Source organism: Pseudogymnoascus destructans (assembly GCF_001641265.1).
Source record: "Pseudogymnoascus destructans isolate 20631-21 unplaced genomic scaffold scaffold_33, whole genome shotgun sequence".
Taxonomy (NCBI): domain Eukaryota; kingdom Fungi; phylum Ascomycota; class Leotiomycetes; order Thelebolales; family Thelebolaceae; genus Pseudogymnoascus; species Pseudogymnoascus destructans.
The window spans coordinates 75,899-99,325 of NW_020167552.1; the positions used below are offsets into that span (position 1 = coordinate 75,899).

The 23,427-nt window shown below is 51.5% G+C and overlaps 7 protein-coding genes across 7 annotated transcripts; 3 read left to right on the forward strand and 4 right to left on the reverse strand.

Annotated features, from left to right (window-relative positions):
• Positions 1-242: 242 nt before the first annotated feature.
• VC83_09062 (uncharacterized protein) lies at positions 243-3,633 on the forward strand (the record flags this gene model as incomplete). The annotated part of the gene is made up of 3 exons (XM_024472600.1): positions 243-1,375; positions 1,424-1,521; positions 1,567-3,633. Exons 1-3 carry the CDS (start codon positions 478-480, stop codon positions 3,631-3,633), a joined length of 3,063 nt encoding a protein of 1,020 aa, XP_024319904.1. The 5' UTR covers positions 243-477.
• GAS1_2 (1,3-beta-glucanosyltransferase gas1) lies at positions 3,428-5,924 on the reverse strand. Its single transcript, XM_024472601.1, has 3 exons — positions 5,433-5,924; positions 5,260-5,368; positions 3,428-5,188 (listed from the first exon to the last, which is right to left on the reverse strand). Exons 1-3 carry the CDS (start codon positions 5,532-5,534, stop codon positions 3,777-3,779), a joined length of 1,623 nt encoding a protein of 540 aa, XP_024319913.1. The 5' UTR covers positions 5,535-5,924; the 3' UTR covers positions 3,428-3,776.
• A 198-nt stretch (positions 5,925-6,122) lies between these two features.
• Positions 6,123-7,665, forward strand: VC83_09064 (uncharacterized protein). Its single transcript, XM_024472602.1, has one exon. It carries the CDS (start codon positions 6,212-6,214, stop codon positions 7,598-7,600), a length of 1,389 nt encoding a protein of 462 aa, XP_024319905.1. The 5' UTR covers positions 6,123-6,211; the 3' UTR covers positions 7,601-7,665.
• Positions 7,666-8,435: 770 nt separating this feature from the next.
• On the reverse strand, positions 8,436-9,854 carry VC83_09065 (uncharacterized protein). Its single transcript, XM_024472603.1, has 3 exons — positions 9,434-9,854; positions 9,273-9,382; positions 8,436-9,223 (listed from the first exon to the last, which is right to left on the reverse strand). The coding sequence occupies exons 1-3, from the start codon at positions 9,760-9,762 to the stop codon at positions 9,171-9,173; spliced, it is 492 nt and encodes a 163-aa protein (XP_024319906.1). The 5' UTR covers positions 9,763-9,854; the 3' UTR covers positions 8,436-9,170.
• A 5,098-nt stretch (positions 9,855-14,952) lies between these two features.
• On the reverse strand, positions 14,953-15,626 carry VC83_09066 (uncharacterized protein). The gene is made up of 4 exons (XM_024472604.1): positions 15,550-15,626; positions 15,445-15,477; positions 15,213-15,328; positions 14,953-15,080 (listed from the first exon to the last, which is right to left on the reverse strand). The coding sequence occupies exons 1-4, from the start codon at positions 15,563-15,565 to the stop codon at positions 15,027-15,029; spliced, it is 219 nt and encodes a 72-aa protein (XP_024319907.1). The 5' UTR covers positions 15,566-15,626; the 3' UTR covers positions 14,953-15,026.
• VC83_09067 (uncharacterized protein) lies at positions 15,627-17,093 on the forward strand. Its single transcript, XM_024472605.1, has 3 exons — positions 15,627-16,195; positions 16,253-16,638; positions 16,700-17,093. The coding sequence occupies exons 1-3, from the start codon at positions 16,122-16,124 to the stop codon at positions 17,050-17,052; spliced, it is 813 nt and encodes a 270-aa protein (XP_024319914.1). The 5' UTR covers positions 15,627-16,121; the 3' UTR covers positions 17,053-17,093.
• On the reverse strand, positions 17,094-23,074 carry UTP10 (snoRNA-binding rRNA-processing protein utp10). Its single transcript, XM_024472606.1, has 3 exons — positions 22,519-23,074; positions 18,340-22,456; positions 17,094-18,292 (listed from the first exon to the last, which is right to left on the reverse strand). Exons 1-3 carry the CDS (start codon positions 22,893-22,895, stop codon positions 17,393-17,395), a joined length of 5,394 nt encoding a protein of 1,797 aa, XP_024319915.1. The 5' UTR covers positions 22,896-23,074; the 3' UTR covers positions 17,094-17,392.
• Positions 23,075-23,427: the final 353 nt, after the last annotated feature.

Sequence of the window (23,427 nt, forward strand, 5' to 3'; positions counted from 1 at the left end):
GTTCGCAGGCCCCCAAAGACAGATAGATATATGATATTCTATTTACAGACGGACACCCCCTGCGGATAAAGTTTTGGCCCAACACGGCAAATAAAACCTAGCATAATGAAATTTGGATATTCTAATTATTCTCATTGGTCGCCACTGACGATGGGGGTCGATGGAGAAGTAGCTGGGGTGGCAGAACCCTTCACCGCCCAACCTGCACCGCCGCGATCCAAGGCAGTCGAGGAGCACGGGCGAGAACAACACCAAGCTTCTGTTCGAAACTCTGCCTCCAATCCTCCCAGAGCATTCAATTCATTCATAAATACTCTCTTCTTTCCCCCATTGTGTATATAAGGTATAGCCACGCATGGTTGTTGGATCATACCAACCCCTCTACGAACCCAGCGACACTCAATGCCGTTACCTGAGCCTACAGCTGTCCTTACCTAGCGCTGCACCCACGATCCGACTTATCTCGACCGCGACAACATGTCATACACCCCTTCGATACCAATGGCCGCTGGGGCAAGACCAGCCCCTTATGGAGCTCACCCACCACATGCGCCGGCCATTCCGCAAGGGACCTTCTCTCCGGGCACCAAGATCACTGTGGGGGGGCACAAGGTCGTCATCCAGAAATACTTCTCCGAGGGTGGCTTTGCCCATGTCTACCTGGTCAAGATGCCGGAGCCCAAGGATGGCACCCATATTGCGGTGCTCAAACGCGTTGCCGTGCCCGACAAGGACTCCCTGGGGAACATGCGGACGGAGGTCGAGACGATGAAGAAGCTCAAGGGTCACCGCCCCATCGTAAAATACTACGACTCACACGCCTCGCAACTCAAGGGCGGCGGATACGAGGTCTTCCTGCTGATGGAGTTCTGCAGCGGCGGCGGGCTGATCGACTTTATGAACACACGACTACAGAATCGGCTTACGGAGCCGGAGATATTGAAGATATTCTCAGACGTCACGGAGGGCGTGGCCTGCATGCACTACCTCAAGCCGCCGCTATTGCATCGCGATCTCAAGGTTGAGAATGTTCTCATAACGAAAACCTCAAGCGGGGAAAGACGCTACAAGCTCTGCGACTTTGGCTCTACGGCGCCGCCGAGGGCGGCTGCGACCACAGCCGCGGAATGCCGACTTATCGAAGAAGATGTACAAAAACATACCACTTTACAGTACAGGAGTCCGGAGATGGTTGATGTATATCGCAAACTGCCCATTGACGAGAAGTCCGATATTTGGGCTCTTGGCGTGTTATTATATAAGCTGTGCTACTACACTACTCCTTTCGAAGAGAAAGGGCAACTTTCAATTCTTAATGCTAGCTTCAAGTTCCCTGCGTTCCCTGTCTTTTCAGACAGGCTAAAGTTGATGATTGGTAAGTCTTATTGCAAAAGTTATATCCAGAGATGCTAAAAAAGTGTAGCGACAATGCTCCGTGAGAACCCAGATGAGCGGCCAAATGTATATCAGGTACTCCGCGAAGCATGCCATTTGCAAGGTATCGAAGTACCTATTAAAAATGTGAGCTATACTATCCATTCTCGAGACCACTACTAACCTATGCAGATATACGCTGGGGGAAACGACTTACATATGAAACGAAACCAGTCATTACCCAACCCCCACACACATGCGTCTCCTGCCGTAGGCGCTGCGTTCTCACCACCAACCCAGCAAAAGGCTGCGATTCCAGATGTGATACCCATGCGCCGAGGCCGGCCAACTACGACACCCCAGGCCCCAGCTCCAAAGCCAACGCCGTCTCCTATGCGCGTGACGAGCGACGACCCATTTGCAGCATTGGATGCAAAGTCCGCTCCCCCGACCGACGAGCTTTCCTCGAAGTTCCCCAGCATAGACCAATTTTCTCTTTTGCACGAGAAGGGCTCAAAGTTCGAATTTGATAGTACTTCGCCAACGACATCCTCAAAACCAAAGGACTTGAACCAGAGAGTGACAGAGAAGCTGGCTGATAATGCGTTTGCCGCTTCTGCGCCACGCACTGGAGCGGGACCATCCTCCCAAGCTAGGCCATCGACCAGCTCGATGAGCAAAGCGCAGCAGATCATATTCAACACGCCTGAGTTACAAGCAACTATATCCCCGCCGTCAGAGGAAAAAGTGCCAACCACGTACAAACCCAAGTCGTCATACGTGTCGGAAGGCACCATGACATCCCCCAGCCAGCCAACAGATTTCCAATATAAACCAGCGCCTATACACCGCTTCCCGCCATCCGATCAGCATAGATCAGTAAGCCTCCCACGCAACCGTGCTTCTATAGAATTGGAGGCACCCAATCGGGGACTCCTATCAGAGTCTCCTCAACCAACAGCAGCATCGAGAAGCTGGTCTTCTCAACTAAAGGCTGCCGAGAACAAGCGGCCTGTCTCCTCCAGGCCCTCCCTCGAAACAGTTCGCACCAGCAACGATGACCTGGAGCCAGTCCCGAGAAATCTCCCCAAAGATGCCCGTCCTCGACCATCCAGCGCATACCTAGAATCGCACATGGAATTCCTCCGTGACCGCGAACAATCCCAGCCCAAGACAAACTTCCTCGGCAAGGCGCTTCCCCACGCCAAAACCACGGACGCGCCACCCCCACGCACCTCCCCCCCCGAACCAGCCTTCCTAGATGAAGACCCCAACATCGAGTCCAACGTCGAGTTCCTCCGCCAAATGGAAGACCAAGACTCCTCCTCGCGCGGCCACAAATCCCGCAGCAGCATCTCCGGGAACAAACCCAAGCGCGCCTCCCTCCCCTCCATGACCCTCGCCGGCACCAAGAACCTCTTCGCCGGCAAGTTCGGCGACGCATTCAAGCGCTTCGAGAGCAACGCCGCCACCCCCCCGCGCTCCCGCTCCCCATCCCCCGACCACGACCTCGACGCCCGCTTCCTCACCCCCATCGCTGGCTCCGAAGCCACAGACGACCGCAGCGACGACGGCCGCCCTGACGACGCCGCCCTGTCGGGCGAACAGCGCCGCGAAGCCGAGCGTCTCCGTCTCGCTGCCGAAGAGCGCCGCGTCGCACAAGCAGCTGCGGAGTACCGCCAGCGCGTCGCCCACCGCGATCCCTCCTCCGCCACTGGACCTCCGCCCCGAAGCATCGGGGGGGTGTTGAGAGCGGCGACGATCCAGAACAAGGTGAAGACCCTGCTCGATGAGAATGCGCGCCCTGAACCGGCGCGCACGGCACATGGGTATGGTCACTTTACTGATGATGACGCTGCGCAGCAGGGCGAGGCGTCCTCATCTTCATCCTCCCAGCAGCAGCGCGAGCGCGAGAGGCCTGGCGCGACGCAGCAGCAGCAGCAGCAGCAGAAACAGCAGCCGATTGCGTGGAGGCCTGTAGGCAGCGCCGCGCCAGCGGCGAGGGGGGGCCGGCCGAACGCCCCGCCGAAACCGGTGCATTTGCACACGGGGCGGGGTGGGAAGGGGGGGTATGCGGCGCCGCCGGAGGAGAGGGGAGCGCCGCAGATGCCGCTAGGGATGGGGGAGATGAAGGTTGATATGAGTCAGAGGGAGAAGGATGAGTATATTAGGGATTTTAGTCGGAGGTATCCGAGTTTGAGTGGGATTGAGATGGTGGAGACGGTTGTGGGGGAAGGGGGGAGGAGTAGGGAGGTTTAGATGGGTGAGGGTGTGTGTGGTAGACATGCCTAGATGGTTAGTTATTGGGTGTTAGGGTAGATGGGTTATGGTAACGAATAGATGCTACCACTGATTATCTCAAATTCGCTGACCTCCCTGCGAAAGGACTATATTAACAGAATCTACAACACCACCAGCCCCGCAACCGAAACAACCACAGCAGTCATCCAAGAAGCAACTCCCCATCCCCCAAACACACGCACCGAGCTCGCCGCGCTCTTATTACTACTGCCAGTCCCACTACCAGAGCTTCCAGTAGCACTTCCCGCCGGGGCCGCGTTCTTGGCAGAAGCAATAATGCTCTCACACGACGACGCTGGGGTCGGGTTTGCCACAACCGTCGCGCTACCGCCAAAATCGCAAGCATCGGCCTTGCTATTCTGCTGAAGGTAGTACGCATTGAAAGCGTTGGAGAGCTTATCATGATCGCTGCAGCCGAGATAGACACCATAAGCCCCCTTAGCAGTATCGGCCACGAAACCCGAGCAAGCGGTAGCGGAGAGACCGCACACGGAGTTGAAGAGCTTGGAGAGGTCGTCCAGGGGGAGGTTGGGCTTAGCGACGCACTTGAGGGCGGAAGTCATGCAGCTGCACACCGCGGCGTTGGGGGTGGGCGGGAGGCCGGTGGGAGCGACTTGCCACTGGTCGTTGACGGTTGGGCAGGCTTGTCCGGCGGTGTTTGTAGGGGAGTAACTCGCGGAGTTGACGGAGGATGGGGAGACGGCGTGGATCTTGGTGGAGAAGTTATCGTAGTCCTTGAGCTTTGTGACGGTATTCCCGGTGAGGGAGACGAGACCGTAATCATTCACTTCTTGGAAATACTCGTAAACAATCCCCCCCGAGAAGACCTTCGACATATCCGTCCCATAAAGCGCAGCGACCTCATTGAAGACGCGCGGCGCGGTGCCGCTGGCCGTGCCCTCGTTGCAGCCGTACTCGGCGAAGAAGACGGGGACGTTGTAGGACGAGAAGGTCTCGGTGTGGTTCTGGTACCCCGAGGTCACGTAGGTGGACGGGTCGCACCAGGAGTAGATGTTGTAGCCCCAGAAGTCGATGGTGTCGGCGACATCACCGCAGTTGAAGTAGGCAGCTACTCTGGCGCGGGTGGTGGCATCGTCATCGGCGGCATAGCCGACGCCCGTGGTGTGGCCAGCGGCCTTGATGTAGGCCTTTGTGTCGCGGATGGCGGCCTTGACGAAGGCCGAGGCGGGGGTGTAGGAGGCATTGTTGGTCACCTCGTTACCGGCGAAGAAGCCAATGACATTGGGGTATTTGGCGAGGGAGTCGACGACGGAGGTGTAGCGGTTGTAGAGATCGAGGTTCCATTCTGGGGTCTCTCGGTTGATGGATAGGTTGGGCTGGCCGAGATCGCTGATCACGTAGATGCCGGCGGCGTCGAGGAGCTTCATGCATGCTGAGTGATCGGCTGTGGGGTCGATGGCGTAGGTTCGGATGACATTGGCGCCAAGGGCTTGGAGGAGTGGGACATCACGCTGGCAGGCAGCTGAGTTTGCGAGTGGATCGCTGTACTTGGCTGTTGATAAATCAGTATTGGGTTGTTTGATCACTGTTCCCGTTGCACAATGAAGAGAGAATGTATAGTACCAGTACTGCTGCTTCCGCTAGATTCTCCAGCGGCGCCCACTCCTTCCTGGTAGGCGACGCCTTTGATGAAGAATTGGGTGCCGTTGGTCTTGTAGAAGAATTTTGAACCCTGGAGAGGTGAGAGGAACGGTTAGTTGAGATGGCTGAAGAACAGAATCTGGGATCGATCTCACCTTGATAATTACCGGATCGACGGTAGCACTGACAGCGCCGAAGAAGCCCGCTGCAGCAAAGAGCACAGACACGGAACGGATAGCGGAGCCCTTCATCTTCATGGCTGCTAAATGGAAACTGCTCGCAGTAAATGAAGAACGATAAAAAGAGTGTGTTTTGACCAGAGGAAGGAGAAATGGGAGGGATGTAGATGGATGGGGGAGATGAACGCTTATGAGGGGGTACGCGTTTGCTAGATATCAGCCGCCTGCAATTGGGTTGGGGGAAGAGAATTGGGAACCTAGCCGCGGAGATTCACATTTACATCACGGGAGATGTAGAATCGCCGTGCATCACTTATTGTCTGCTCAGCCACAATTTCGGGTTTCGCTTGAATTGAAGGGATTCGTGGCTATTGGGAAATGTACCAATTTAGGATGTTGTTGTTCTAATTTGGTAACTGGTTAAATGTGGTTAGGTTGGTATAAAAATATCGAAGAAACCCTTTCGGATAAACCCTTTTTCTTCCGGTTCGCTCCACAAGGCAACAGCCAAGCTTTTCCACAAGACGCTAATAGAACCTTATGCAAACCACACGTGATTCTAAAATTATACGGTTCTAATTATGTAAATTATGACAAATCCGACGTCACTGAAAATAAACACAACATTTCATTTTCTCCACCCCCACCACTAGCGCCAAATTATGAGATAGATACCTGCCCTCCTTCATCTCCAACTCAACTATCCCCCCAGTCAACCAACCAGAGCACGATCCCCGTGCACATCACCATCCACCATGAGCAAATACGTCCGCCAACAAAAATCCCTCCCCAAACACCCCAAAACCCCCTCCTCCGCCGACTCCCCCTTCGCACCCACCCCCATCCCCGTGGCCCCCCGCCAACGCCCCGGCTGGTCCGGCCCCGGCTACACCAAGAAGGGCGGGAAACACATTCCGCGGCCTCCGCCGGCACCGAAGCCCGTCGTGATACCCCCAGGAGACGAGCACCAAGCGCTCGGGCAGCCGGATCAGCAGCTCCTGCTTGATGCGGTCAGGAAGGCGTTTCCGCGGTGCGAGGACTATGAGGCGCTGAAGGTAGTGCTGGCGGGTGTGGAGGAGAAGGTGAGGGAGGGGGATTGGAACGCGGCGTTTGGGAGTGCGGAGGCGAGAGAGGCGTGGGTTGTTAAATGGGGGGCGGAGAGGGCGGTTTGGTTTGCGAATTTGTTGGTGAGGGTTGTGGAGACGCTTGATGATGACCCTTTATTTGCGATGCTACGGGGTAGGACGGAGGATGAGGAGGAGGACGATGAGGAGGAAGAGAAGGAGGAGGAAAAGAAGGAGGAAAAGAAGGAGGAAAGGGAGGAGGAAAAGAAGGAGGAAAAGGAGGAGGAAAAGAAGGAGGAGAATGACGACGACGAAGATGAGGAGGAAAAGAAGGAGGAGAATGATGACGACGAAGACGAGGAGGAAGTGCTGCGAGTTGTCAGTTTTGGCGGCGGCCCAGCAGAGGTCCTGGCACTGGGCGCAGTAATCCGACATCTCCGCCCCGACGCATACGGCAAATCGAAAGCAGACCTCGAATCCTCAGACTCCGACTCCAATGCAGGCCAAATCATTGATCTCAACCTAACTAACACCGTGAACTGGACGCCCGAGATCTCCACCTCCCACGAAGCGCTCTTATCCCCTCCTACGCTCTCAAAATACGCCTCCGCATCCGCGATCGCTAACAGCTCGCCATTCTTGGCGAAATCGGCGTTGGAGCTGGAGATGAAGAAGTTTAGCGCTTTAGAGGCGAGCCAGGAGGAGGTGGAAGACCTCGTGGGCGAGGAGGCCGCGCTGATTACGCTGTTCTACACCGTCGCTGATCTGGCTGCGACGAGCGTGGCGAAGACGGTGGCGCTGCTGCTGAAGCTGACGATTGCGGCGCCGAAGGGGAGTCTGGTGGTTGTGTTTGATCATGCGGAGGAGGAGGGGAAGAAGGGGTATCCGCTGAGATATTTGTTGGATATGGCGTTTTTGGGGAAGAAGCCGTTGGGAGAGGATGAGGAGGAGGGGGTCAGGCCGGCGTGGAAGATGTTGTTGGCGGATGAGGAGAGGGTGGTTAAGGCGTGTGATGGGGTGAGGTATGCGTTGGCGTTGGAGACGGCGAAGGCACAGGTTTATGTGTTTAGGCGGCTGTAGGATATCTGGGGGATATGAGAGAAGAAGTGATATATGCAGTTACTGGGTGCTTGAGAAAGGAAAGTAAAATTTATATATTCTTGATGACCACTTGGCCTTCTCAACACACACTGAAGCTTCTTATATGCAATCCTATGCACTAAAAGCTCCCAAGTCCTGCATGACAATCTTCACGAGGACGCTAGAGATAGCTCTGAGGATCATTCTACCGAGTAATAGGGGGTTGACACTGGATTTGGCAGCGAGAATCTGGTGGTGAGAAGCTGTCAGCAAGAATCTGTCGGTGAGAACTTATCGGTAAGAAGCTGTCGTCATCCACATCTTCCTGCCATCTCGGAGTTAAAGACTCCGATTATATCCAGATGGACGTGCGCCTCTCTGGGACGGCCAAGGGCTGTGTTTTAAGCCCTTATATCGCCTTGGCGAACAATTCGGTGTATCTAACGAGATACCATGCTCTACCTCGACTACTGGATCTTCTGCCGCTGGTGTGACTTTTCCTCCTTCGCCCCTTCCCTATCCGTACCTTTCCTCTTCGCTCCTTCCCTCTTTACCCCTCTCCCCTTCGCTTTTTCTCCATCCCCCCTTCGCCGTTTTCCCCTTTCCTTCACCGTCTCCTTTGCTATTTCCCTCGTTGCACTCTCATTGGCACTTTCCCTCGTTGAAGTGTCATTGGAACCTTCCTTCTTGCGCTATTAATCATCGCTCCTTCCTCTTAGTTCCGTCCTCTTCGTCTCTTCATCTTCGTCGCATCCTCTTCGTCGCATCCTCTTCGTCGCATCCTCTTTGTCGCATCCTCTTAGTTGCATCCTCTTCGTCGCATCCTCTTCGTCGCATCCTCTTCGTCGCATCCTCTTCGCGCCTCTCTCTATTCCTCTCGTCTCTAGACCAGCCACCGTCCTTTTATTGATCTCTCTTTGCCCTTATCCTCACTTAGTAGCTACGCGTCCCCGTCAGAATTACCCTGGGGAATTTTCTCGCCTTTGTGGTCTGTGCTTGCCCCTATATTAGAATAAAATAGTAGAGAGCAACTCCAGTGTGGCGAGGGTAGATTACACCCGAGACCCATTGCCCTCCAAATCGCGCGAAGCGCCCCGAACAGAGTGCAACATGTCTACGATGTACTCGATACATTCAACTTCGACGGCCAGAGGAGCAAGGAAAAGCGGTATAATTGTGCAAGGCTCTATTTATTCCATGGCGCTCAAATGGCCCGCAATTGAAAACCTTGCCCCCGTTTTACTCTCAATCTCTTCAACACCCACTCCTGGGGCCAGCTCCGTCAAAGCGAGGCCACCGTTGGCGCGGTCGACCTGGAAGACGCACTGTATTACCTGTTAGCTATCTTCACTGTCTTACTGCCCCATGATAATCCATTCTTACCAAGTCTGTGATGATTGTGCTAACACAGTTTGCTCCTGTTAATGGTAAACTGTACTTTTGCACGGTTTTAGGGGAACCATCCTTGGCGACATGTGTTGTAGTCACAACAATTCTAGTCTTGTCAGGATTGGACACTAGGTCCATAGCTCCTCCCATTCCCTTGAAAGCCTTTCCAGGAATCATATAATTAGTCAGATCGCCATTGGCACTGACTTGCAAAGCCTAGACATTTGTCAAAGCCTAGACATTTATCAATTTCGACTCAAACTCGAAACAAAAGGGTACGAACACCTAAAATTGACACGTCCATGTATTATCATTCTAAAGGACTCGCTGCTATCGAAGGTAGAGGCACCCGGGAGTAAAGTAGCTGTCTCTTTTCCAGCATTTACAATGTCTCTATACACTGGTTAGAACACGGACAGTTGGGGTTAGGGAGCCTCAGCTTACGGGTCGATTTCTTCAGTAGTGGGATATTTTCTACCTGCAACACCACAGAGACCAAACCCGGAGCTAAGAAGAGTAGTGCCACTCTTTAGGTCGGCTACAGCCTCGTCTGCATCCTTGAATAATTTGGAACCCGCGCGTTCAATCCTTGAGGCAAGTTTAACATCTTGCTGAAAGGCGACAGTGGGGCTATTTTTCACAGAGAAAGTCCTGGAAGTATTTGAACGCACACTCGCCAGGCGGCAAGCGTCTACTTGTTGCCTCTGCTTCGATATATTTATCATGCTCCTCGACAACCGTATCGCTGATACACGGCAAGTCGTCATTTTCATCAGTAAATCGGAAGAAGGGGCAATAGAACAAAGATATCGAGTAATATTAGATCTGAGTTGAGCATGCAACGGTTTCAGGGTACAGATGGATTCAATATTTGACTGATTATATCATATTATACTGGTACGCAGTGACCTCGGCAGTGGCATGGAGAGACCGAGTAGAATTTCCGGTGACGGCCCAGCGGCCTCCTATATTACCCGAATAGATCCCTTTGGATCTATGCCCGAGTTAAGCTTGCGATATTGCTTTGGATATATTGCTCGTCAAATTTATTGGGTGGAGAGTATGGTGGTAGAGCTGATTTCGGCGTGAGAGTGGCAGTAGAAATGTAACAAATGGCACTTCTTCTTGGGATATGACGAGATAAACCTGATCTGATGTCTGTAGAAGATATGGCTCAACATATAAAGTGTTGAGAAGAATAATGGAAACTATTTTACAAACTCGTTTGTCTAAATTGACACATCGATTACGGGTATCCTCGTGGTCTCTTAAAAATCACATACACTGAGAAGAATAATCACTTCAGACTGTAGTTCATCACACATTAACAAAACAATGGTTTAGAAGAGAATTATATTAAAGAAATATACGGAGATGTTGATGCGCAGAGAAATACTAATCGTCGGGACCGCCTGTTCGCTTCGCTCACAGTCGGAGGAAGCGAGTGTCCCCCCCGGTAAGCAAGTGTCCCTCTCAAAATCCACCACATACCAACCACCAACCACGTACCACCCACCACCCACCACTCCAAAGATTTGGATATGCCGTCCGTTGAGCAGGCTCTATCCACCAACCTCTAGCATCACATTCGGGGGTAACTGGCAATTGACAGTATTTGAGATACTCGTCTTGAAGAAGAGGCTGATAACGCTGCTGCTTTGCCTTTGTCCAACGCTCAAATCCAGACTTTGCATCGCTAGGATCTAAGTCTGATAAACTTATAGGCACAATTGCTGGCTTATACGATCCGTCCCATAATGATTGAACTGATGCTCTCGCAGCTTCTATCCAAGATTTTGACCAATTATCATAGATATAAGTCCATTTCTGGCTTGGAATAAGCACTAATGCAGCAACATATGTAGACGAGCTATATGTTATTAGCTATAACGTAACGTATTTCCCAATTGAACCGTGCACCCGGTCGAACCGTGCAAAATAGCCACCAAAATACAACTTCGTAGGTATATTATAACAACAACCCTTTAAAACACTCTAGCTATCTACAGTAATTGAATCTAATACCTCTTTGCACGTACGAGCATTATGTCCAACTTGATCGTATGTGCCACATCGTCGTGGTTTCCCTTTCCAGCGCTGACCCTGTGTGGCATCACCACCCTCCTCCTCCTGAGTTTGAGTACTCCGTACGAGCTCATCACCTTCCTCAATTGTCAAGCTTCCACCTAATTGAATACGCTTCCTTCGCTTGTTTGCCCTTCGATTTTTGAGCGCATTCGCCTGCTGTAGCGCCTTGACTTCAGCTTTAAGGAGTGTAGATGAATGGGCCATTATTTGAGCTCCTTTAGCAAGCTGGTCAAATGCCTCATTTATTGAACTTGGAGAGCTATTCTGATGTCGTACGATTCGATTCTTAAGGTGTGTTGTTTGGAATTCAACTTCAGTCGCATTCTGGGGTGTCTTTGAGGTCCAAGTCTCCTTTTCAACAGGTGGTGGGGTTGGTGTTTTTAGTCGGAGATCAAGGTGCGAAAGGACAGTATTTGGATTGTACGGAACTAACCCTATAACTAAGTTAGTAGTATTTGTAATGGTGGGTGCACCAGATGTGAGAATCTAGCCACCCAAGGAAAGGGATGATTTTACCAAGACAACACACTGTCTTAGGAAACAGAGCCAAAGGGTCGTAGCTTAGACTATTCCACAACGCAGCAATCAGGTGTATGATGTAGTGGAGTGGTTTAGACAAGTTGTAACAAATGTTGAGTCTGAGAACTCAGGGATAAGTCAGAGGTTAGCACCTCACTGACTTTTCAGAAACAAGGAGTAACAAGATCAATGCTTGGAAGCTTGGAAAAGATGTGGAAGTATGTGATAGTCGATTTTCTGTATTGTCTGCTTGCCCTTTCTTAAGGAAAGGGCAATCCTATTTATGCTAAAGGAGTGTAGTTCTCTCATTTTCCAAGACTTTCCATGGCTAACCAGGCTTGGTAACTGTAGTCGACGTAAGAGAATCCCATAGAACCATCTCTTAGGTTTGTAGCCTATAGGAAGTAAAAGGAGGTCCAAGGTCAGAGTACCCCTATAGACAAATTATGTCATAGACAAATTATGTCATAGACAAATTATGTCATAGACAAATTATGTCATAACTTAACCAATATTGTGGGTAACTAAAGAGCGATGACATGTAATGAATCATAGAGGTTCGTAGGAGCTTTTAGAGCTATCGTTCATGCTCCTAGGCCTCTAGTTGGTAGAGATATGTGTAGTGTGGTAGTATGAGCGATGTCATGTAATGAATCATAGAGGGTTGTAGAGATATGCTATGTGGTAATATCGGCCCAGTAACTAAGGAGCGATGACGTGTAATGAATCATAGATGGTTGTAGCAATCGTTGAGTAGTATTGCTCTTGTTGTTGGTGTGATAAGCCAAAATATGTATAGTGACTTGTAGGTTTGAGAAGGAGATTTCCAAGTTTGCTCTTGAGTTTGATAGCAAACTGAGTGCAACGAATGTCAGTATGACACCTACGCGTTACAAGTTTCTCTTGCGAAAATCTAGAAATACTCAAAGCTATTGCAAGAGGATGAAACACAACCTTTACTACCTACGTTAAAGAATTCAGAGAAGCATATTCAAGTATAGAAAGATTAGTTTACTCTATTGTTAAGTAGCCCGTCAAAACAGCAATTTCATACTTCATTGCAAGGGATAGAGGGAGTATTAGCAGATGCTTAAACGAGAGTTTGATTATTCTATGCTATAAGGACAAGTTTAAGGGAGTCAAAATCGCAAAAGCAGAAGCCGTCGTACACTTCAATTTAGGGGTGCTTTAACTGCAGCTCATGCACATGCTAGGATTCATCAAAAGGCACAAAAGGAGGTTGACAAGCAAGAGAAGCAAGTTGCTAGAATAGCAAAGGCAGAAGCATTACAAGCAAAGAAGGCTTTATACCAAGCTGATTAAAGCACAGGAGAGAGAGCAAGAGCGAAAGAAGGAGGTTGCACGGCTTCTTCAAGTACTCCTTCATCTGCCAATCCTATCAACTCCTATACCACACATTCGACCAAGCTACTATGGCTCTAACAAACACGCAACTAAAACAAACAATACTCCTTACGGGCCAACTGATATTTCCTGTCGCTATCCCTCCGAGATCTTCTCGCACCCCGTCCTCTAGCCCAGTCTGTGACTTATCCCAAGGCTCAATTCGAGTGTCGTTGAGATTCTCAATGCGGGATGATCTAGGAGTTAACGATGCAATACACTCCGTTGCCTCCTAGTAGTTAACAAGCTGATCTCTCAGAGCATAAGATTGCTCTTTGCGTAGTCTTGTTGATTCTGAAGCTGTCTCCAACTATCTTTAAATCCATAAGAAGAGTTTGTCAAAAAGCACGATCCAATGGGATACTGGTGATATTTGAGCTTCCCATCATCCCCTCGGGCCGCATAACTTAGTGTGCCAAGAACTCGATGGTCTTGCCGTCTGTAGCGAAAGTTTCTACTAGAATCCACAGTCCAAACTTCAACAACGAAGATGAAGTCTACCTCGACAGCTATGTCCGGTTTTGCCAATACAGCCTACAAAAACGCCATTCTACCTCCCTTTAACTCTAAGCCACCAACGAATCTGAACGAGGCACAAACGGGCCTCGTTCCCGCGGAACGGCTTCGCCTACAGTGTACGACGACGATGAAAGCTACCAACCAGCCTTCAACCATGCCAAAGTCACAACTTTCGCTACAGACGGCAAGACCATTGAGTTCTTCGCACACTAAGTTATGCGGGCCCGAGAGGATGATGGGAAGCTCAAATATCACCAGTATCCCCATTGGATCGTGCTTTTTGACAAACTCTTCTTATGGATTTAAAGATAGTTGGAGACAGCTTCAGAATCAACAAGACTACGAAAAAGAGCAATCTTATGCTCTGAGAGATCAGCTTGTTAACTACTAGGAGGCAACGGAGTGTATTGCATCGTTAACTCCTAGATTATCCCACATTGAGAATCTCAACGACATGACGACTGAAGGGGGAGCAGGAGATTCCAATGCATCTCCTGCTCCCACTTCAGTCGTCATTTTGTTGAACAGAGCTAAGTTCGTCCGTGTCAACTGCGCTTGATCTTGTTGGATTTTGTTGGTGTTATCGTTTACGTCGCTGTCGGCCTCCACATTGCGGTTCCCGTCGCTATTGAAATGCCGTTGCCAGAGTAGTAAAGCTGGCGATATTTGTTCTGCTACACGTGTTCTCTTCGCAAGTAACAAATCTCCTGTATTCGAGTTGCCTCTTTCTTGCTTGCGACGGTGTGGTGCCTTCTACGGAATGTCGTTCTACAGAGGAGCGGTCTCTATAGTCAGTTGGAAGACCTGATCCTGAGGGGTTAGTATATCTCACGGTTTTCCAAAACGAAGACACTGTTGGTATGCATGCCCACACTTTTACTTTCAATATTGGCTGCTTGATCTCCTTGCGAAGTGTTGAGGATTTCAAGGTGGGAATGGCAGGCCCCTGGCTTATGAACTCTGCCTTCCATAACGATGAAGCTGCAACTGTTTGAGAGGTGAAATAGGTCTGTAATAAAGTGATTTGAAAGTTAGTTTCTTGTGTGAAAGACAGGTGTGAATACATGGGGCCGTCAAGACTGTGCTCTAGCTTTATTGAGGAAATATGCAAATATCATGTTTCTTTGATGCGTTCGTCTGGAATGGGACGTTTTAGATACTAAAGGGTTTGAGGCAAGTCTTTGATAAGGCAACACGTACGACGATTCGCGCCCCGTATTGGGTATGTAACGCAATATAAATAATCTTTGTCTCCTCTGGCTTAGTCTCAAGCCTGGGTTTTCCTTGTTCGGAATCGGCAACCTCGGCCCAGCCAAACTATTTAAAAGCACCACTCCGCGAATGGCGTTAACATGCGCGATCGTCGTATCCCCTGCTCCCCGTGCTACACCCGCGGAGGAAGTCAGTTTTCACCCAACAAGCCCGATTATAGCCAATAGATCTTTAAAATATCTCCATTTTCAATTCCGCTGATATGTACACTCCCACCTCCCATCTCTTCCCTGCTCTAAAACTCAACAATCGTATCCCCCTTCCTCTTCCCCCTGAATTCCAACTTTCCCTACGAACCAGTCAGCTCCATCACCACCACCACCATTATATCCGCACGCGCGTCCCAAACACCCATCCATCCGGTCCAACGACAAGAGGCCGAAAATACGAACGTAGAGGGTAAGGGGATGGGTAAACTCACATCCGTCACGAAAGCCCAGTATCCAACAAATGCCGGGACGGCAACCACGTACGCGAACGAGAGGAATGCGGTGCGCTTCGTCCAGCGGAAGTACTTGTGCCGGTTCACAATCATGTCTGCGGGGGTCAGCACCACTCAATCATCCTTCTCACATCCATTATTCCATCAACGGTATGCTATCGCGGGACCTTCGGCGTTGTGGGCGGGAAGAGAGGGCTGTGGGGGGACGCACTGTTGTACTTGATGTACGCCGGGTCGATGGACGCTGAGGCAGTGTTAGCAATTGGTCACCACAATGCGGGGGAAAGCTAAGGAGCAGATAGAGGAGGGGACGCACCATGAGGGCCTGCCATTTTGAAGGTTGTTGGCGCTGGCCGGGACTTGTTTATGGTGGGATGTTTCGATTGACGATGCTTGAAGTCGTCGATGTTGCGATACGGCTCGTTGAAGCTAATATATCACGTGATCTTTAAAAGTGGCGTACCGGAATTATTGTCGGGCCGGTACATAAGCGCTAGGCCTAAAGTGGTCGCGACCATAATCTTAATTTTATTGACGGCGAGATTTGAGAACAATTTGGATTTTTTAGGTGAGGATCGGAATATTTGATTAAGTTGAAAGCGCATAAGTCTATTGCCAAAATATAATCTTTGTCATCTTCGAATTCTAGAGCACGACTATACCAGCGATCCCCAACTCATGGTAGGGCTAGTACGTCACCGCCGGAACCGATCCCGACGCTCTTAGCTTGTGGGACCACACATCAGGCGCGGCCAAAAAGATATCTCCCCATATATACCCCATATATACCCCCCTTCCAAACAATCATAATCACCCTGCGCGCATCAAACCTGAGATACCCAAACCTTAACCTTACTCCAAACATCCCATATACCTCCAGCGCCCATCATGGCCGACGAATCCACCGCCCCCGCCACCACGGCGCCACCACCCTCCTCCACCCCCGAAATAACACTCTACTGGTAGCCCCTTCCCTCTCCATCCCCTCCATCTTCGACCCCCCCACTAACCCCCCCCAGGCTCGAGCAATCCCGCTCCCAACGCATCCTCTGGCTGCTCACCGAGCTCTCCCTCCCCTACAACCTAACCGTCTTCCACCGGGACCCCAAAACGCACTTCGCCCCCCCCGAACTAAAAGCCATCCACCCCCTCGGCAAGTCCCCTGTGATCTCCATCAAGCCCGTCCACGGCGGCGCAGACGTCGTGGTCGCGGAGAGCGGTCTCATCGCCGAGTACCTGACTGAGCATTTTGGGGCGGGGACGACGATGGCGCCGGTGCGGTGGCAGGAGGGGAGGGAGGGGGTGGTTGGGGGGGAGACGGAGGCGTGGATGAGGTATAAGTACCTGCTGCATTATTGTGAGGGGAGCTTGATGCCGTTGCTTAATGTTTTGTTGGTTTCTATGAGTATGTTATCACCCCACCCTGTGACTTGCTGAAAGATGACGCAAGGCTAATGGGAAAATAGACATCAAAAACGCCCCCGTCCCCTTCTTCATCCGCCCCATCACCACCCGCGTCGCCAGCGGAATCAGGACGAACTACCTCGACCCCAACTTCGCGACGCACTTCGCCTATCTCGAGGAGCAGCTCAAGACCTCTCCAGGAGGCGGAAAATACCTGTGTGGCTCGCACCTGACCGCAGCGGATATATTGATTAGTTTCCCCCTGATCGCGGCGAAGGGACGGGGAGGGTTGATTCCGGAGAAGAAGTACCCGCTGTTGAGGAAGTATGTGGATATGTTGGAGGAGGAGGAGGGGTATAAGAAGTCGATTGCTAAGGTGGAGGAGGTGGATGGGAAGTTTAGCGCTATGATTTAAGGGTGAGGGGAAAGGGATGTATTAGTAATTGGATTGGTGGGTTGATAGGTAATCCCAGCTCGATATTCTACATGTAGCCTCTATAATTCTACTACTATTTTATACCCTGTTGTTTTTGGACAGTCTGCAGGTGAGAACAGCATAAGTAAAATCACTGTTCACATAAAACAATGTAGCAGAACACAGCTAGTAAACTTTCGCACAAAATCTTCTCATTGCAAATATATCACCCCAACAACCTAAACACACACACACTAAAAAAAACGCCTCACACACCCACCCAACGCCCTCAATGCGCTCCCCCACTTAAACACATCCCCCCCAGCCAAACATCTCAAGCTTACTGCAACATCGCATCCAAACTCTCCCCCAACACCCCCTCAATCTTCACAATCCATCTATGCGTCTCCCTCTCCACCTCCTCATCCTCATCCTCCTGCAACTCACTAATAAACGGCAACATCTCCGGCAACAGCGCCAACCACTCCTCACCCAGTCTCTCCGTAAGCGCCTCCTCAGCCTTCACAGCCGCCAATCTAACAGCCGGCGACGTGTCGCGAAGGGACTTCATAATCGCCGCATTGAGCGCCTTGTGGTGGTCTGCTGAGTCCGCGACGGCGGCGAGCTCAACGAGCGCGGGCACGAGGTCATCTGACAGCGGTAATGTGGCGGCGTGCGCGAGCTGCGATGTCAGGGCCGGGGCGAGGACGTCAAAGTGCGAAGGGGCCTGGAAGAAGTCGTCCTGGTCGTGCGCAGCGGCCGCAGCGAGGGTGTGGAGGGCGTGGGACCACAGGGCGCGGGAGGCCGGGTTGGATGGGTCGACGGATTCAAGCGCCGACAGCGCGGATGGTAGGAGGTAGGTGGTGTAAGATGTGACGATGGACTTGAGGTGCGTGAAGAAGAGGGTAGTAAAGGTAAAGATAGAGCGGAGGCGGAGGAGGCGGCCTTCGGTGTCCTTCTTTGGGAGGCCGGTGGAGGCCCACTCGAGGAGGTTGGCGAAGATGGGACGGAAGGTCGAGTCGTTGAATTTGTAGATCATCTTGATGGCTACGGAGTTGACGAGGTTCTCGATCTCGGTGATTTCGTCCTCGGAGATGTCGGCGTTCGATAGGGTCCATTGGAGGCGCAGGTCGAAGGCGGAGAGGAAGATGGTGGAGAGGATGGGGGAGTGCTTGGTCACGGTGAACTTGGTGTGCTTGTCGATTGCGGTGCTCAGAATGTCGAGGTACTCGCGAAGTGCCTGTGGGTGTTAGTTAGGATTCAGAATATGAGTGGAAGACAACTTACAATAGTACCGGATTCCGCAGCAATCGGCCAGTTCTTCTGCAGGGCAGTGAACATGTTCTTAGCCTCAATCTGCTTCGCAGCCAGGTCAAGGCAAGCAATTCGGCTCTCGTCAGCCTCAGCCTCGAGATCCGCCTCGGCGGACTTATTAGAAATGACCAGGAGAGTATCGAGATACGATCCCGAGATCATGTAAGGCAGATGCTCAACAAGAGCATTGATAAATGCATAACCAGCATTGTGCAACTTATCGTTTTGACCACCCTCCTCCACCGTCTTCGCCATGTACTTTAGAGCAGCGGGGATAGCGATAGGAAGCACCGAAACGATTCCTTCCTTGAGGATATCCACAAGCGACGCCAAACACAGCAGCGACATAACCTGAAGGCGCTCATCATCCTGTCCGAGGCACTTCTCACCCGCAATAGTCTCCGCGGCAACTGTAACAGCGTCCAGATCCTTCTTACCATACTTCTCTGCGATCTTATCCAAGCAAGAGACTGCGGTATGCTTGTACAGGATATCGCCCGACTCGCGGATGATGGCCGTGAGCTGCGGTAGGAAGGCTAACATGGCTTGTCTCGCTGCGACGTTGGATTGCTTCTCTTGGTCGACGCGGACCTCGAGGGAGCGAAGGATTTTGCGGCGCAGTTCCTCGTTTGGCCTGTCGAGGAGGCTCTCAACCGATTTTACGAATTCGCTGGTCGAGAGGAGGCCAAGGACGCGCTCGAGAACGTTGCCACATGCATTGTGCAGCTTCTTGTCCGCCTTGACTTGGTCGGCAAGGGAGAGAAGGTTCTCCAGCAGAGCGGAGTAGAGCTCACGGACTCTGGATGCATCCATGTCGTCACGCTGAAGAAGTCTGGCGGTCTGATCAATCAACTTCTTCTCGGAGAGAAGGTGGGGAAGCAGAGTAAGCTGCGTCAGAGCCGAGCGGTTTCCATCCGTAGTGCTCGACTCGGATGAGCCCAGGAGCATGGCGGAGATTGTCGGTCTTGGCTTCAGAAGGTCCGCAGCGAGATCAAGGTACTTGACGGCAGTCTGGAGCTGCACATCCGCGCTGAACGAGGAGGCAAGATCGACGCTGAATGTCTTGATGCTCTCAGTAGCGCCATACTTATCAGCAAGCATACCCAGGACGGCGAACAAGAAGTCCTCAGGTCCCAAAGTCTGCACAAGCGAAGTATAAAGTCCCTTTCTCCTGTGAGCAGGCACGTGCTCATAAGCAGCGACGAAGCTCAACAAGAGCTCCGCAGCACCAGTGACAGGGCCTTCCTTCTCCTTGCGCAGCGAAGAGATAAGTGGCGGGATAACCTCCGCAATAGTCTGCTTGATGACATGAGCAGAGTACTCATCGTTCTGGCGAAGGACCGAGCTGCCCATGAACGTGAAGATTGGCATGACACTGTGCAGGACAAGTTCTGGCGCCGTGCTAGCAAGGTTGGCAATCAGAAGGAGAGCTGCGTTTTGGACTTGTGGGCTGGCAGTCTTCTGCACGCAGTCCACGAGCAAGTCGGCTCTGACGGCAGATCGGTCCAACTTGAGACACGGATCCGCCTTGTGCGCCTTCATGATCGACAGTAAGCTGCTAAGCACAAGACCTTGCAGGTATCCCAGCTCAGATCCAACTTGAGACTTGAAGTGCTGCAGTTCAGATAAGGCGTTAAAAAGCCCTGGCAGTAGCGCCACGTGCTTCTTGGGGTTCGAGTTATCGACCATCTGGAGAACGAAGGAGACCTTGTGAACAGCGTCGGTGAGCGACTTCATATCCTGAACAGGGGTCTTTGCAATCTCGCCATGGCTAACACGGCGACGCTTCGTGGCTGGAGGCATATCTGCAAGTTGTGCGGCCGTTGGCAATTGGTTGAGGAACGACAGGAGGATGTCCGTCGTAAGGTTAACGCTTCTCAAAAGCTCCATCGCCTCTGCCTGTGCGAACTCGCTATGTCTCGCATCGTCAGAAGGTGGCTGCGATAGGTCCATAAGGAGCTGAGCGGTGTTGAGTCTTGAGTCTCCCTTCAACGATGGCCACATGTTGCGAATTCTTCTGAAGACGGCGGCACACAGTGTCTCCCCTCCCGGCCCGACCTCGCCCTGGGCAATAGAAGCCAAGACCTGGAACCCCTCTTCATCGTTGGGGATTACTACTGCAACAGCCTCGTCATTGTACGCCGATACATCAACGTGCTCCGCCTCGCAATTCTCCTTAGCGGCCTGGAAAGATATATAAGCCAAATTTTGTAGCACCGGTAGTAGAAGTTTGGTCCTGGTGGTGGTAGTAACTCCTCGGACCTCGTTCAACGCAAGGAGCAGCTTGTACTTGGCGGCATACAGCGGCGTGTAGACGACATGGCTGGCCAAGTTAGTCAAGACCGCCAAACGCAGAGCCTGCGAGATTTTTGCGGGCTGCTTCATTGGAGAATCTGTCGACTCCTTTGAACCATTTAGGCTCTTCTCGATGATTGACACAATGTGCTTCTTGTCGATAACACATTCCTCCAGGCCGGGGCAAATGATGTCCCGGAGCAGTCGCGCTGCATTCTCAACGGTCATCCACGAAACACTCGCTGCATTCTTTCCTTTTCCATAAATAGACTTTTCGGCCCATATCTTGAGACCCTTGGTCTTCTTCAACTCTGCATCTGCTGGGTATCTTTGGGCTAATCCAAGGGCCATCGCAGAAGCTGCTCTCCTGACCTTCAGTGCTTGATCGCCGAGTGCAATGATGACATATGGAATGAGACCCTGTAGGTCGACAGACTCGCTCATAGCATTGTCCAAGCTATGGGTAGCGCGCTCCAGCGCAGCCGTGCGCGCCAGAACAGGATATGGACCGGACCAAACGGTACTATAGAAGCTGAAGTACCTAACTGTGTGGTTTTTGTCTGTTTTTAATGCTTGATCAAAGTCGTCCAGGTTCTCTTTCGTCGCCAATGCCGCCACGAATAAATGGAAAAACTTGTGGAATGGCGGCGCATCCGAGAGTGACAGGAATGAGTTGTCATCGTCTGGGAGTTGCTTAAGGAGAGCATGCAAGTCTTCGGATGGAACCTCGCTGGCCTCATCCGCATCTCCCATCTCAACATCTCCATCTGGCGCCGATTGGATGAGCTTTGGGCGAATGGATGCTTGAAGCTTCAGTTCCAATTCGTCAATATCAACGCTGGCATCATCCATAGCTTTCCTTGCAATGACACCCGGTTGGCCGGGGTACTCTGCTAATGTAGTCAGTGCCCTTGCGAGATCCTGGCGAACATGTCCCTTGGGGTCGATATCCTCATCTATTCTGTAGGCAACTAAGAGCAGTGACTTAACGACCACAGTTCCCTGAGCCCCGCTTAACAGCTGATTCTGAACAATATGTCCGATCAATGGCAGGACAGTGGCGTCTCCGGACTTGCCCAGCCTGTCGACCAGCGCAAGGACAATGCCGTTGGCGAGTTTGTCGATCCGGCGGGACTTGGAGATCTCGAGGAGTAGCTCGGGAAGGCCGTCCACTTTCAGAAGCTCTTTTGTGACACGCTTGGTCATCTGCTTCGCCCCTCTCTGCTGCGCCAGAATCGATAGGCATACGAGCCCGGGAATAAAGGTTTCCGTGGTCCATCCGAGGACAACTGCCTCCATCATAGCAGTTAGAAGCTTGTCATTCAAGCCACCCTTTGATGCCATTATGGAGAGTAGCATGTAGCACCCAATCCTCAATCCAGGGACCTTCTTCATAGCCAATCCCTCATTCAGAGTTGGGCCTAGACGAAGGATGATCTCCTCCTGGTTTTGGGCTTGCACGGCCTCTCGGCCAGAGCGCGCCTTGTCCAGCATTCCGCTCACAGCCTCGGTCATAACTCCCGCCCAGAAGGAGATGAGAGCCGGGTAGTTCTGGCGAGCATTGCATATCCTCACCACGTAGGAGTTTAGCAGTGTTGAGAGGGTAGGGTCATTAGTCGCTGCGAATACGATCGCGTGGCGCGGTGGGTGAGTTAACGATCGAACATAAGGATGTAGGAATCTGTATTGCGCAGGCAGATTTGTGGGTAGGATTGATAGAAGTGTTGTAAATGCTGGTAGGGTATGGTACGGTAAGAACGTCGTAAGTAAAAATGCAGTATTGTACTCGTGTATCCTATTAGACGCGGTCAGTACCTCTGGTCGATTTTGCAATTATCCTATGCGGAATCCCCGTACCTAAATCTTCGAACAAGCCACTCAACGGCTTTTATAGCTGGATTTAATCGTAACCTCGCTCCGACCAAGCCAAGGAATGCCTCCAGCCTCTTATCCAGCTCCGCATTCTCAGCGGCGGTCATCTGCGTCCTATCCTGCTGCAGGCTCTGCTCGCCAAAGATGCTGCGCTGGAAATCCATAAACCTGCCATCGAGCAGACACAGCTCCTGGAAGCCCTCATGGCATAGTGTATACAGCGAATCGAAGCTCTGGGAGGCGGCGATGCGCGGCTCGAAGATCAGAGACTTGGAGTGGGCGGCCTTTTGCGCTTTGAGGTCGAGCGACTTGGTGGAGGTAGCGGCTATCTGCGACAGCTGGGCCGCAAGGGAGGTCGCCATGGTTGTATTGGAATCGCGCCCGTGGAGGCCTCTAAGATTGTTGAATGGCGGGCATCACAGCGTCGTTGGGGCAGGAATTGACCTTGGGACTTCTTTCGCAGCAGTTCTTTCTCAGTATCACCAAAACTTTTTTGGGGGTGCTATCTCGAATTGCCGGCAGTGACCGCCTATACAAACTGGGTCTAGCGTAATCGATTCTGTTAGGTTACTTAGAGAGCATAATGTGATCACGTGATTTGATGATGGTGCCTTAGTCATCAATTTTCATCTTGATTTATTTTAGGTTTTGTTGTCACGTGCATCTGAGACTTTCCGATAAAGCCGATGAGTTAAAGATTACAGCACAATTACGTAGGGACGTACTATTCCGAGATTCTGACAGCTGCAGGACAACAGCCTCACTATGAAGTCACACTCTATAAAAAAGGTTTCAAAAAAAACGAATAAAAATCAGTAAAAAAGATGGTACCCTGCATTTCCCAGGCCGCATCGGGATTACGCCTGTTTCTCTACCCTGTCGTGTGGCTGTGTC

What these genes read in the sequence shown, in the direction of transcription:
- GAS1_2 (XM_024472601.1), bottom strand. Translation starts at nt 5,534, where the DNA reads ATGAAGATGAAGGGCTCCGCTATCCGTTCCGTGTCTGTGCTCTTTGCT. An exon ending in TCGATCCGGTAATTATCAAG is followed by an intron (nt 5,369 to 5,432) that starts GTGAGATCGATC and finishes TCACCTCTCCAG; the next exon opens with GGTTCAAAATTCTTCTACAA. An exon ending in TAGCGGAAGCAGCAGTACTG is followed by an intron (nt 5,189 to 5,259) that starts GTACTATACATT and finishes ATTTATCAACAG; the next exon opens with CCAAGTACAGCGATCCACTC.
- VC83_09064 (XM_024472602.1), top strand. Translation starts at nt 6,212, where the DNA reads ATGAGCAAATACGTCCGCCAACAAAAATCCCTCCCCAAACACCCCAAA.
- VC83_09065 (XM_024472603.1), bottom strand. Translation starts at nt 9,762, where the DNA reads ATGAAAATGACGACTTGCCGTGTATCAGCGATACGGTTGTCGAGGAGC. An exon ending in ACTACTGAAGAAATCGACCC is followed by an intron (nt 9,383 to 9,433) that starts GTAAGCTGAGGC and finishes ACCAGTGTATAG; the next exon opens with AGACATTGTAAATGCTGGAA. An exon ending in TGGACGTGTCAATTTTAGGT is followed by an intron (nt 9,224 to 9,272) that starts GTTCGTACCCTT and finishes ATAAATGTCTAG; the next exon opens with GCTTTGACAAATGTCTAGGC.
- VC83_09066 (XM_024472604.1), bottom strand. An exon ending in GGCGTACATCAAGTACAACA is followed by an intron (nt 15,329 to 15,444) that starts GTGCGTCCCCCC and finishes TGACCCCCGCAG; the next exon opens with ACATGATTGTGAACCGGCAC. An exon ending in ACTGGGCTTTCGTGACGGAT is followed by an intron (nt 15,081 to 15,212) that starts GTGAGTTTACCC and finishes ACTGGTTCGTAG; the next exon opens with GGAAAGTTGGAATTCAGGGG.
- VC83_09067 (XM_024472605.1), top strand. Translation starts at nt 16,122, where the DNA reads ATGGCCGACGAATCCACCGCCCCCGCCACCACGGCGCCACCACCCTCC. An exon ending in CCCGAAATAACACTCTACTG is followed by an intron (nt 16,196 to 16,252) that starts GTAGCCCCTTCC and finishes AACCCCCCCCAG; the next exon opens with GCTCGAGCAATCCCGCTCCC. An exon ending in TGTTTTGTTGGTTTCTATGA is followed by an intron (nt 16,639 to 16,699) that starts GTATGTTATCAC and finishes ATGGGAAAATAG; the next exon opens with ACATCAAAAACGCCCCCGTC.
- UTP10 (XM_024472606.1), bottom strand. Translation starts at nt 22,895, where the DNA reads ATGGCGACCTCCCTTGCGGCCCAGCTGTCGCAGATAGCCGCTACCTCC. An exon ending in TGGCTTGTTCGAAGATTTAG is followed by an intron (nt 22,457 to 22,518) that starts GTACGGGGATTC and finishes CGCGTCTAATAG; the next exon opens with GATACACGAGTACAATACTG. An exon ending in CTGCGGAATCCGGTACTATT is followed by an intron (nt 18,293 to 18,339) that starts GTAAGTTGTCTT and finishes TAACACCCACAG; the next exon opens with GCACTTCGCGAGTACCTCGA.